The 13,393-nt window shown below is 40.3% G+C and overlaps 1 protein-coding gene across 1 annotated transcript; it reads left to right on the top strand.

Moving 5' to 3' along the window:
• On the top strand, positions 1–13,140 carry LOC117506829 (myosin heavy chain, fast skeletal muscle-like). The gene is made up of 39 exons (XM_034166460.1): positions 1–204; positions 1,716–1,859; positions 1,932–2,088; positions 2,190–2,217; positions 2,307–2,418; positions 2,497–2,589; positions 2,699–2,762; positions 2,854–2,952; positions 3,038–3,141; positions 3,678–3,816; positions 3,902–4,020; positions 4,124–4,273; positions 4,421–4,591; positions 4,672–4,978; positions 5,059–5,129; positions 6,187–6,274; positions 6,363–6,480; positions 6,560–6,683; positions 6,789–6,925; positions 7,083–7,338; positions 7,420–7,662; positions 7,750–7,926; positions 8,035–8,180; positions 8,359–8,449; positions 8,576–8,965; positions 9,187–9,313; positions 9,481–9,599; positions 9,703–9,899; positions 9,976–10,159; positions 10,239–10,404; positions 10,626–10,750; positions 10,837–11,145; positions 11,231–11,434; positions 11,519–11,644; positions 12,126–12,296; positions 12,379–12,483; positions 12,583–12,678; positions 12,765–12,896; positions 13,010–13,140. The coding sequence occupies exons 1-39, from the start codon at positions 1–3 to the stop codon at positions 13,025–13,027; spliced, it is 5,811 nt and encodes a 1,936-aa protein (XP_034022351.1). The 3' UTR covers positions 13,028–13,140.
• Positions 13,141–13,393: the final 253 nt, after the last annotated feature.

Below are 13,393 nucleotides of genomic sequence, written 5' to 3'. Positions count from 1 at the left end.
ATGAGTATAGACCCCGAAATGGAGTGTTTTGGCCCGGCGGCCGTTTACCTCCGGAAGCCAGAAAGAGAAAGACTTGAAGCTCAGAACATTCCCTTTGATGCTAAAACATCTTACTTTGTGTCTGAACCCACTGAGATGTACCTCAAGGGAAAGCTTGTGAAGAGAGAAGGTGGCAAAGCTACAGTCGAAACTCTTACTGGAAAGGTGAGAATGAAGAATGAAAGAATTGAAATATGTTACAACTAAATCCCTTTGGCTGCTCCCTTGTTTTCACTTGGGTTCACCATAGCAGATCCAATGGGCATCTGCATGTTGAATTGGCACAAGTTTTACGCCGGATGCGCTTCCTGACGCAACTCCACATTACATGGAGAAATGTGGCATGGGTGGGTTTGAATTAGGAACCTTTCACACTAAAACCAAGTGAATAAACCACCTTTAATATTATGATGTAGGATCTGATGTAGGCGGCCTCGTCAGATTAGCCAGTGCTGATTGCATTCTTTAAAAAAAAAAGACCTTGCAGGTTGTGACTTTGTAATGACTTTTAATTTAAGAATACTATCGAGACAACATACGAGGGGTGATTGAGAAGTGTTGAGTCTGACCCATAAAAAGTAGGGTGTGGTTCTCCATCTTTTGCATTCTGAGAAACCAACATTTCTCAAGAATGTGTGAAATTTTTAGTCACTTGGTGCAAATTTGAGAAAAGCTGAGTTGTGTTGTATGAAGGTGTTATACTTGAACCTTTTTTACTGAAATATGTAGATGGTAACCAGCTTGTACTGGGAGCTGTTTGGGAAATATTTGTTTTATTTTAATTGTAATTATGAGCTGCTGTTGAGATTTTGTTAGGAAAGGAAGATTTATGAACAGGCATATATGCCTGGTTTGATTTGACTTCATGGAGGGGAATAGGCATTGATAAGCTTTGCTTCTGCCTACGCCTTTAGGCACCGTGTACATTGTTTATTGTTTTTGACTACTTTGTTTGAGTTTTGTTGTTGTATATGAGTGAAATTTTGTTGCATGGGTGTCTAATAAATTCAATTCAATTCAAAGTGTTTATAATATCTATATATGTAATGCATGATGGAGTACAACAGTTGAAAGTATATTCCATTATACTGCAATTTAATAATAAGGGTGTGCAGATCAGATATGGCTTCTGTCAGTATCTTCTGATATTGGCCAGAATTACTGGATTGGATATCAGGAATTTAAAAAAAAATACAATCTGGTCCAAGTCTTCTGTTGCACATCTGAGTCATGTTGTGAGCAATGTATGTTTTCTTTTAAGAGATTAGAACATTTGTTTCAAAATTTGATTTGATGTTTTGCTGGATGAGGTTAGCAGAGTACATCCAACCAAATGCGTTGACAGATTGGTTGGTTTAAAACAGAAATCAATGGTCTGGAATTTGCATCAGTATTTTCAGATACTGTAGTTTCCACTATTGGTATTGTATCAGAAATGAAAAAGTGATATCGTGCGACCACTGCACAGCCTTAAAATGACCACAGACCTGAATCAATGTGCTTCTGATATTAACAACTTCAAACTACTAGTTTCATAAAGTCACTATACTGTTGGGGTTGGATGGTCTTATAAGTAACAGGTGTGTCTACTGTATTTTCCTGAGTGCAAGTGCTAGAAAATAATATTGGACTAACTGTCACTCATCTGATTTCTGTCTTTCCTCTCTCTCTTACAGTCCCTCACTGTAAAAGAGGATGACATATTCCCTATGAATCCTCCAAAGTTCGATAAGATCGAGGACATGGCCATGATGACCCACCTCAGTGAGCCCGCTGTGCTGTATAACCTCAAAGAGCGTTACGCAGCCTGGATGATCTACGTGAGTCTGAGCTGACACACACTGACCTTACAGAACAGTATGTAGGACTGACGGTGTCATGTGTCCCAACAGACCTACTCTGGGTTGTTCTGCGTCACTGTGAACCCCTACAAGTGGCTCCCTGTGTACGACTCTGTGGTTGTAGCAGGATACAGAGGCAAAAAGAGGGTCGAGGCTCCACCACACATCTTCTCCATCTCTGATAACGCCTATCAGTTCATGCTTCAAGGTATCAGTCATTTTATAAATTACTGTCAAAAAAAAATTCTTGAGTGAAGCTGTAAAAGAAGGTACTTCTCAACAGTCGTACCTCATTTTGATGTTTTGCAGACAGAGAAAACCAGTCAATCCTGATTACGTAAGTACACATACTTTACAGGACACCATTGATTATTGTGTAGTACATTGATATAATGTAATCTTTTTTTAACAAACACCGCTACCCAGTGGAGAATCTGGTGCAGGAAAGACAGTCAACACCAAACGTGTCATCCAGTACTTTGCGACAATCGCAGTTGCTGGAGGAAAGAAAACTGAGCCAACTCCTGGCAAGATGCAGGTGACAAAAACTGAACAGTATTACTTTTAAAATAAAATTGAATGTTGTTTGGCTTGACACAATAAATGTGGCCTCTAGGGGTCGCTGGAAGATCAAATCATTGCAGCCAACCCACTGCTGGAGGCATATGGTAATGCCAAGACTGTGAGGAATGACAACTCTTCACGTTTTGTAAGTGCTTCTTGATACTTCTTTTTATTTTTCAACAGATTTTATTTTGTGACAATGTCTCGCAATAAGAAATTAATGTAAATTGAAACATTAACCTGTCTCCACACAGGGCAAATTCATCAGAATTCACTTTGGTTCAACTGGAAAGTTGGCTTCAGCTGATATTGAAACATGTAAGATTTCTAGTTGAGCAATACCTTTATACTACTCTCACCCCCACCTGTCCATATAACACTAAACTGAATATTCGTCATATCTGTGCAGATCTGCTGGAGAAGTCTCGGGTGACGTTCCAGCTGTCTGCTGAGAGGAGCTACCACATCTTCTATCAGCTCACAACAGGCCACAAACCTGAGCTGATCGGTAAGAGCCCAGTGGCTCCTAATGCACATTTACCAGAGTCTACACCAAATAAACATATTGTACTTCAGTATATATCTTTTTACAGAGGCTCTTCTGATCACCACAAACCCTTACGATTATCCAATGGTCAGTCAGGGTGAAATTACTGTAAAGAGTATCAATGACGTTGAAGAATTCATCGCCACTGATGTAAGTGTACTTTACTCTTATCAAAGCATTTACTGTTGTACACAAGTTTATCTTCTCTTCTTATGATAACTATGTACATAATTTTGGTACACATGTGCAATCTAATCCACTCTAACTGCTTTATAAGTGAGACGATTGCATATCTCTGGTAATATTTGCAGCAATAATTTGTTAGCCTACATGAAAGGTTGTGCTGGAGAACATTAATCTGAGAGATGCACATTCACACTGCGCTACATGATGGGACACACTATTTTCACATCTCAGTCTGTCATTTACTTTGTTTATAGATCACTTTAGTAGATCCTTTTAGCACACACTATATAAAGTAAAAGCGAAACAAATAGAGATAAATAAATGTGGTTTCATGTATATTCAAGAGTGTGCCGCTACTTGTTTTGCAACAAAGCTGCATTATGCCTGTAGTTTCGCACATGCACAAAAAAAAAAAAAAAAAAAAAAAAAACAGTACAAAAGTACAACCAAATACGTACCGGTGCATTTATTCAGGTTCTGACTTACTCTTTATATTATAGACTGCTATTGACATCCTGGGCTTCACCTTGGATGAAAAAGCCAGTATGTACAAGCTGACTGGAGCTGTGATGCATCACGGAAACATGAAGTTCAAGCAGAAGCAGCGTGAAGAGCAGGCTGAGCCTGACGGCACTGAGGGTATTAAACCTACAAAACACTGAGCAAACAGCCAGGTTTATAGCTGTATTGTATGACTCTTAATTATAATTTTGCTTTCCTTTAGTGGCAGACAAAATTGCCTACCTCATGGGTCTAAACTCTGCAGACTTGCTCAAATGTGTGTGCTATCCCAGAGTGAAAGTCGGAAATGAGTTTGTAACTAAAGGTCAAACTGTGCCTCAGGTATGGAATCAAAAACCAAACACAAATTAAGACACCCAACCACACTGTCATCCTTAATCATCACACTTCAGGACCCTCATTTTCCTCCCTCCTTCTTTGTCAGGTTCATAATTCAGTCATGGCTCTCTCCAAATCTGTCTATGAGAAAATGTTCTTGTGGATGGTTGTAAGAATCAATGAGATGCTGGATACAAAGCAGTCCAGAAGCTTTTTCATTGGTGTCCTGGATATTGCTGGGTTTGAAATTTTTGATGTAAGTATTCTTGGGTAACATGAATTAAAGCTACATGATGTTAAATAATACAGTGCAGGGCTTTTAGACAAATTCGGGTTTCAGGAGCTAAGTAACAAATATAACCAAGCTATATTCAATTATTTTTTCATAACTTCACTTCTTCAGTTCAACAGCTTGGAGCAGCTGTGCATCAACTTTACCAATGAGAAGCTGCAACAGTTTTTCAACCACCACATGTTTGTCCTGGAGCAAGAAGAGTACAAGAAAGAGGGCATTGAATGGGAGTTCATTGATTTTGGTATGGACTTGGCCGCCTGCATTGAGCTAATTGAAAAGGTATGCTGTTATTGTAAAGGGTGCAGTCTCATTAATGTGTCTTACATACTTACAAATTAATTAATTTCATTTCATTGTAGCCAATGGGCATCTTCTCCATCCTTGAAGAGGAATGCATGTTTCCCAAGGCAACTGATATGACATTCAAAAACAAGATGTATGACCAACATCTTGGTAAGAGCGCCCCATTCCAGAAACCAAGACCTGTCAAGGGCAAAGCTGAGGCTCACTTCTCTCTGATACACTATGCCGGCACTGTTGATTACAATGTCAACGGCTGGCTGGAGAAGAACAAGGACCCACTGAATGACTCTGTTGTTCAGCTGTACCAGAAGTCTTCAGTTAAACTGCTGGCTCACTTGTATGTAGCACATGCTGGCTCAGAAGGTAAATGTCCTATTATAAAGAAGAAAAATAATTTGAATGTTTTTTAAGTTAAACATTGAAATTTTATTATTATGTTACAGGTGAGGGTGGTGGTAAAAAAGGTGGCAAGAAAAAGGGTGGGTCATTTCAAACCGTATCTGCTCTGTTCAGGGTAAGCATCACATCTAACTTTAAAACCACAAATCTGTTAATCTTTACTTTAACATTAATATAATTAATTTCTTTCACCAAAACATTAAATCTATACTTGTATTGCAAATTGTAGCTGAACTTTCAGTTCTTCTTCTTCTTCTTCTTCCATATGAGTGTTGTAAAACTCATCCAACAATGTTGGCCAGGTGTTGAAGCCATCTCTCCATATCGTCATCTATGGTTGTAGGGTCGTGATGGGGGGGGGGGGGGGGGGGTGAAGGATCTTACATTCACCGAGTATGTGAGCCATAGTCTGGGCCTCCGCTCCGCACTCGCATGAAGCTGATGGTTTCAGCCCCCATCGATGCATATCTGCACTAAAACGACCCACTCCAGCTCTGAAACATGTACTGTGCACAGTTTCTCCAATCACAGCCACAGAAGCCTATAACTTCTTCTGGGTTGTCTGGGTGTCTTGGTGGCTTTCCTCACTCGTCTCCTTCTTGCACAGTCATTCAGTTTTTGAGAACTGTCCACTCCACACAGATTTACCATAGAGTGCCATACTGTTTGTATTTCTTCATAACTGATGTAAATAGTTCAGGACATATTCAGTGACTTGGAAATGTTCATGTATCCATTCCCTGACTTGTCTGAAGAAAGCTGGCAATTAAACTGATTATTTAGAGGTATTATAACAAAGGGGCTGATTACTTATGCAACCCATCATCTTTTCTTTTATATTTTTAATTAATTTATATCAAGTTGTAGAGATTTACTTTCAGTTTGAGTGTAAGATAATTTTAGAAATTTTTATATTGAGAAGCCTGATTTGCTTTTTGTATTTGAAATGCCATAAACAAATTAAAATGCATGAAATACCAAGGGGCCCAATACTTATGCAAGCCACTGTATAGTGTATAACACCAGAGGAAGAGAACTGCACTTAGTTTCATTGTACGTTTGTACAATGACAATAAAGCTATCTTATCTTATATTCTTCGATTTGTGACATTGAGGATGAATATGACATCTTCACTTTTTTCTATTCATTGTATTTTTTGTATTTCATATAGGAAAACTTGGGCAAGCTGATGACCAACTTAAGGAGCACTCACCCCCATTTTGTACGGTGTTTGATTCCAAATGAAACAAAGACTCCAGGTCAGCCTAACACTATCGCTGTCACTTTTGCTATCTAGAACGACTGTGCCAATGAGCACTAAATGTAACATGGTTGAATGTCCACAAGGCCTTATGGAGAACCAGCTGGTCATCCATCAGCTGAGGTGTAATGGTGTATTGGAAGGTATCAGGATCTGCCGAAAGGGGTTCCCAAGCAGAATCCTCTACGGTGACTTCAAGCAGAGGTAGTTAGCTAAATTACTCACAAGTGTTGACACGTGTATGACCAAATACTGATGGAAAGCTCTATTTCCCTCCAATCAGATACAAAGTATTGAATGCCAGTGTCATCCCTGAGGGACAATTCATTGACAACAAAAAGGCCTCAGAGAAACTCTTGGGTTCTATTGACATTGACCACACTCAGTACAAATTTGGGCACACAAAGGTAATCTGTTTTTATTAATGAATGTGCTATGGATTTGGTCAACTATTTCTGAAATCATCTTACATGATGCAGTGATGCAATATTTAATTTACCACTGTCTTTTAGGTGTTCTTTAAAGCTGGCCTGTTGGGTCTTCTGGAGGAAATGCGAGATGAAAAACTTGCTATCCTGGTGACAATGACACAGGGCTTATGCAGAGGTTTCCTCATGAGGAGAGAATTTGTCAAGATGATGGAAAGGAGGTACACTTAAATTAATACACTAAACAGCAAGTTGACAACTCTAAACAAATGCTTGTAACTTTTAGGATTTTTTTTTTTGAAAATTTTATTCATATTTTAAAGAAATATAGCTTTCAGATACTAATAATCGTTATGTTGTTTTGTCTACTAATCATAGAGAGGCAATTTATTCTATTCAGTACAACATTCGCGCATTCATGAATGTCAAAACGTGGCCATGGATGAAGCTTTATTTCAAGATTAAGCCTCTTCTGAAGAGTGCAGAGACCGAAAAGGAGATGGCTCAAATGAAAGAAGACTTTGAAAAAACTAAAGAGGAGCTTGCAAAAGCGCTGGCAAAGAAAAAAGAACTGGAGGAGAAGATGGTTACACTCCTACAGGAGAAGAATGACCTCCAGTTACAAATTCAAGCTGTACGTCAAATTAATATAGTGATTTTTCTTTGAATTAACCAACAATTTAAATAATATTTACTTTCACTGCTACAAATTTAGGAAAGTGAGAACTTGTCTGATGCAGAGGAAAGGTGCGAGGGACTCATCAAGAGTAAGATCCAGCTTGAGGCCAAACTCAAAGAGACTTCTGAGAGGCTGGAGGACGAGGAGGAGATCAATGGTGAGCTGACTGCCAAGAAGAGGAAGCTGGAGGACGAGTGCTCTGAGTTGAAGAAAGACATCGATGACTTAGAACTCACCCTCGCCAAAGTGGAAAAGGAAAAACATGCCACTGAGAACAAGGTGAGAATTTTATTCTCAATCCTTTACAGTCCACCATTTTTTTTAACAAAATGCTTGAAAATTATTTGCATAACATTGCCAATGTAGGTTAAAAACCTGATTGAGGAAATGACTTCTCAAGATGAGACCATTGCCAAGCTGACCAAGGAGAAGAAAGCCCTCCAAGAGGCCCATCAGCAGACTCTTGATGATCTTCAAGCAGAGGAAGACAAAGTTAACACTCTGACCAAGTCCAAGACCAAGCTGGAACAGCAAGTGGATGATGTAAGTAATAAGAAAAACACATGTTCCATTCTTCTTAAATATAACCCCCCCCCCCCCCCCCCCAATATATATATATATATATATCATGTCTCCTTTCCAATAAAACAGCTTGAAGGTTCTCTGGAGCAAGAGAAGAAACTTCGTATGGACCTTGAGCGAGCTAAACGAAAGCTTGAAGGAGATCTAAAACTGGCCCATGAAACTATCATGGATTTGGAAAATGACAAACAGCAATCAGATGAAAAACTAAAGAAGTGAGACTCAAACCATTTATGGAAATTCATGTCTATTAATTGTAACACGATGCCAACAGGCAATCATGTAATTAAATTCTGTATGGCGGATAAGCTAATGGAATAGAAAGAATGGCTGTGCATTTTGCTTCAGTGAAAATGTAATTGAGTATGACCTTTATAAAATATTTCTGCACAGGAAGGACTTTGAAACAAGCCAGCTTCTGAGCAAGATTGAAGATGAGCAGTCACTTAGTGCTCAGTTTCAGAAAAAGATCAAAGAACTTCAGGTTGGTTAAAGTTATTTTAATGGTACAACAATGACTTTTGACAGCCCAGTTGTACTTTTATTATAAATTCCTTGTGTCAGAATGCAGCTCGGGTGTTTATTAGTTCGTTTCAAATGTGAATTTCAGGCTCGTATTGAGGAGTTGGAGGAGGAGATCGAGGCTGAGCGGGCTGCTCGGGCCAAAGTGGAGAAACAGAGGTCCGATCTCTCCAGGGAACTTGAAGAAATCAGTGAGCGTCTGGAGGAAGCCGGTGGAGCAACTGCTGTTCAAATTGAAATGAACAAGAAGCGCGAAGCTGAGTTCCAGAAGCTGCGTCGTGACCTAGAAGAGGCCACCCTGCAGCACGAGGCCACCGCCGCAGCTCTCCGAAAGAAGCAGGCTGACAGCGTGGCAGAGCTAGGAGAACAGATCGATAACCTCCAGCGTGTCAAACAGAAGCTGGAGAAGGAGAAAAGTGAATACAAGATGGAGATCGATGACCTCTCAAGCAATATGGAGGCCATTGCCAAAGCAAAGGTGAAGTAAATCATGGACCATTGCTCAACTAAGTTAGGTTTGCTCTTTTGGACCCTGGGCTCTTGTGAAGGACCTTGAGACGGTTTGTGTTGTGATTTGGCACGATACAAATAAATTGAATTGGTAATCGAGTCAACCAAAGCTTTCAGTGTTTTGTGTTAATTCTAGTTGCCATCTTTGATTGATGACTGACTGTCACTTTGGACCTTTGTTCTTTACAGACAAACCTAGAAAAGATGTGTCGTACTTTGGAGGATCAACTGAGTGAGATGAAGACCAAAAGTGAAGAGCATGTTCGCCAGCTGAATGATATTAGTGTACAAAGAGCAAGACTGCAAACAGAAAATGGTGAAGAAATATTTTGCATGCATTCACAGTTTGTTGATGCAGGTCATGAAGGTCTTGACCTCGAGAGATTTGGGTAGATCTGAATGTTATTGTTGCACAATGGGACATTTTGGGACACTGTGGCAGTAAACGAATCCCCTGTACTTAATAAATGTTCCCATCTTTAGGTGAAATCGCTCGCCAGCTGGAGGAGAAAGAAGCCCTGGTATCTCAGCTGACCAGGAGCAAGCAGGCTTACACCCAGCAGATTGAAGAGATCAAGAGGCACATTGAGGAGGAAGTTAAAGTATGTGAGACACTTCTGCAGAACTGCACTAGTGTATGACTAAAATGTCTCAAATCAAAGCTAACTTAGACACTTTTATACAAATGTACCCATTTCTTTAAAGGCCAAGAATGCCCTGGCTCACGCTGTTCAGTCATCTCGCCATGACTGCGACCTGCTCAGAGAACAGTATGAGGAGGAGCAGGAGGCCAAAGCTGAGCTGCAGCGTGCAATGTCCAAGGCCAACAGTGAGGTGGCACAGTGGCGAACCAAATATGAGACTGATGCCATCCAGCGCACCGAGGAGCTGGAGGAGGCAAAGTAAGCTGTGCAGTTGTGTGTAGCTTCAACTACATATTCTAAAACGACAAACTTATGAATGAAATATTGCCAACAGGAAGAAGCTTGCTCAGCGTCTCCAGGACGCAGAGGAGTCCATTGAAGCTGTGAATGCTAAATGTGCCTCTCTGGAAAAGACAAAACAGCGTCTGCAGGGTGAGGTGGAAGATCTGATGATTGATGTAGAGAGAGCTAATGCTCTGGCTGCCAACCTTGACAAGAAGCAGAGGAACTTTGATAAGGTTGGATTGTGCTGTTTTTGTTCTAACATGTTGAGGTTCTATGAACTGCGGGTGATTATAGCACACAGGTCTTCCTCAGGTTCTCGCAGAGTGGAAACAGAAATATGAGGAGAGCCAGGCAGAGCTGGAGGGATCTCTAAAAGAATCGCGTTCTCTCAGCACGGAGATGTTTAAGATGAAAAATTCATATGAAGAAGCTCTGGACCACCTCGAGACCTTGAAAAGAGAGAATAAGAATCTGCAACGTAAGTTTTAGAAACGTTGAATACTCATCTTATTTTACACCTTTCATTTGCCTTTTACACTTGTGTTGTGTACAACTGGACAGAATGAGAAGTGTGCCTCCTAGTGGGCTAACATGATTATATGCATAGTCCATCAGTAATAATTAAAATGCCTATAACAAAATAATTCGAACAACTGAAACAGCAGAGTGAAATAATCATAAATTCTCTGTTTCTTAAAGAGGAAATCTCTGATTTAACTGAACAAATTGGTGAGAGTGGAAAAACCATTCATGAGCTGGAAAAAGGCAAAAAGTCTGTCGAGACTGAGAAGTCAGAACTTCAAACTTCACTTGAAGAAGCAGAGGTACTGTTTTTGACCAACTGTCTCTTGTAAAAAAAAAGTTATAAATATTGATTGAAACAACCTACATTCCATATTTTCTCATTAAGGCTACACTGGAGCATGAGGAATCCAAGATGCTTCGCATCCAGCTTGAGCTCACCCAGGTCAAAAGTGAAATTGAGAGAAAACTTGCAGAGAAGGATGAGGAGATGGAGCAGATGAAGAGGAACAGTCAGAGAGTGATTGAGTCCATGCAGAGTACTTTGGACGCTGAGGTCAGGAGCAGGAACGATGCCCTGAGAATCAAGAAGAAGATGGAAGGAGATCTAAATGAGATGGAGATCCAGCTGAGCCACGCCAACCGGCAGGCTGCTGAAGCCCAGAAACAGCTGAGAAATGTCCAGGGACAGCTTAAGGTACACTTGGCTTAGTGCACAGAATTACACCTCCAGCCTACTCTGTGAAAACTGCATTACAAATATGTATATCTTATTATTGTAGGACGCACAACTGCACCTTGATGATGCTATCAGGGGACAGGAAGAAATGAGGGAGCAAGTAGCAATGGTGGAACGTAGGAACAATCTGATGCTAGCTGAGATCGAGGAGTTGAGGGCGGCTCTGGAGCAGACGGACCGAAGCCGCAAAGTCGCAGAACAGGAGCTGGTTGATGCCAGTGAACGAGTGACGCTGCTGCATTCACAGGTACATACCAAAAATCCAAACCAAAATTCAACCAAAAACATTTGAAAAATTAAGATTATATAATCCAAATCACTATTTCTTTAGAATACAAGCCTTATCAACACCAAGAAGAAGCTGGAAGCTGACCTTATTCAGGTCCAAGGTGAAGTGGAAGATTCTGTACAGGAAGCAAGGAATGCTGAAGAAAAGGCCAAGAAGGCTATCACTGATGTGAGTATAGCATATCTTAAAAGAATTCCTCACTTAGTGGATGAAACAACAGCATATACGTAGACCCTGTGCAGCTAGGTGATGTGATTGCCATGTTGGAGGGTGAGAAATGCTCCCTGTGGTTAGCTTGACGAGTAGATCAATCCTCACATCGGTGCGTGTGTGTGCCCGTGTGAATGGGAGGCATCATTGTAAAGAGCTTTGAGCTTCTGATGCAGATGGAAAAGCACTATATAAATAGTCCATTTACCATTATATGGATTCTTCACTCCAACAAGCATTATACCGTTCTTTAGCCTCGTCATCTAAGTGTTCAATGTATTGGGAGAGGTGCAGATTTGTGCTTTGCATTCAGATAGCGACAAGCCCATTTGTGTGGGCACGGGGTTAATGCAGCATCTCCTATGCCCTCCAAAATGGCAAAGTTACATGACTAACCAGGGTCTGTACTTGATTTATGTTCAAAAATACAAACTTCCAGGCTGCCATGATGGCTGAAGAGCTAAAGAAGGAGCAGGACACTAGTGCTCACTTAGAGAGGATGAAGAAGAACCTGGAGGTCACCGTGAAGGACCTGCAGCACCGCCTGGATGAAGCTGAGAATCTGGCCATGAAGGGCGGCAAGAAGCAGCTCCAGAAACTGGAGGCCAGGGTAGGTGTCCCAAAACTGCTTACAAATATGCCCTTCAAATCTATACTGCATTTTAAAATTACTGCCTTCTTTTTCTTTGAAGGTTCGTGAACTGGAGAGCGAAGTTGACACTGAACAGAGGCGTGGAGCTGAGGCTATCAAGGGCGTACGTAAATACGAGAGAAGAGTGAAGGAGCTGACCTATCAGGTATGTTTAAATGTTCTGTGAAACTTGTAGTAATAAAAATAACTTTAAAAATGTCACATGCATTGTCTACATTGTTTGATCTTTCTTGATTCATAACAGTCTGAGGAGGACAGAAAAAACCTGGCCAGACTTCAGGATTTGGTTGACAAGCTGCAGCTGAAAATGAAGTCTTATAAGAGACAGGCTGAGGAGGCTGTGAGTACATGTTGTATTTGTGTTTAATACATTATTAAAATATGATTCAATCAACAACGTGACATTTTCTGCTACTAATTATTCAGGAGGAGCAGGCCAACACTCACCTGTCCAGATACAGGAAGGTCCAGCATGAGATGGAGGAAGCTCAGGAGCGAGCCGACATCGCTGAGTCCCAGGTCAACAAGCTGCGGGCGAAGAGTCGCGAAATTGTCAAGGTAAACAAGAACAATCGGACAGGAATCCAACTAACTGAAATATATTGGATCTATAGTGTTTAATTTCTAATTATTTGACCATAATTTTGCATGTCAATATTTTGTCATTGCAGACCAAAGAAGCAGAATGAAGAAGTTGTCAAGCTTTTCAGTAACGAGTCATAAAATATGAGCATCTTGTTACATGTTCACTTTGACACGTTAAACATGCTAAAGTAAATAAAAAAAAAGGCAGTCTGTGACATTATTTGTGTCTGTCAAAGATTTTTGCATGAATCATATAGTAATTTAGAGTCAAATATGACAAATAGAATAAGGCATGATGTTATACACACAAAACATTTTCTTATAGTACCTGCTTATACCAATGCAATATGTTTAAAAAAAAAAGAGGCTTAAAAGAAAAAATGTCAAATGATACAAAACAAAAAACTAAGATAACATCTGGTTAACATCTGATACCAAGTGGTTCAGTGTGCTTGTTTTCAGTGTGTAAG

Source organism: Thalassophryne amazonica, chromosome 3, assembly GCF_902500255.1.
Source record: "Thalassophryne amazonica chromosome 3, fThaAma1.1, whole genome shotgun sequence".
Taxonomy (NCBI): Eukaryota; Metazoa; Chordata; class Actinopteri; order Batrachoidiformes; family Batrachoididae; genus Thalassophryne; species Thalassophryne amazonica.
Note: the sequence above shows the minus strand (reverse complement) of the source record. Positions and strands in the feature narration are given on the sequence as shown.

Coding starts and splice junctions, on each gene's coding strand:
- LOC117506829 (XM_034166460.1), top strand. CDS start 1: ATGAGTATAGACCCCGAAATGGAGTGTTTTGGCCCGGCGGCCGTTTAC. Junction 9,900..9,975: donor GAGGAGCTGGAGGAGGCAAA/GTAAGCTGTGCA, acceptor TATTGCCAACAG/GAAGAAGCTTGCTCAGCGTC. Junction 10,160..10,238: donor AGCAGAGGAACTTTGATAAG/GTTGGATTGTGC, acceptor GGTCTTCCTCAG/GTTCTCGCAGAGTGGAAACA.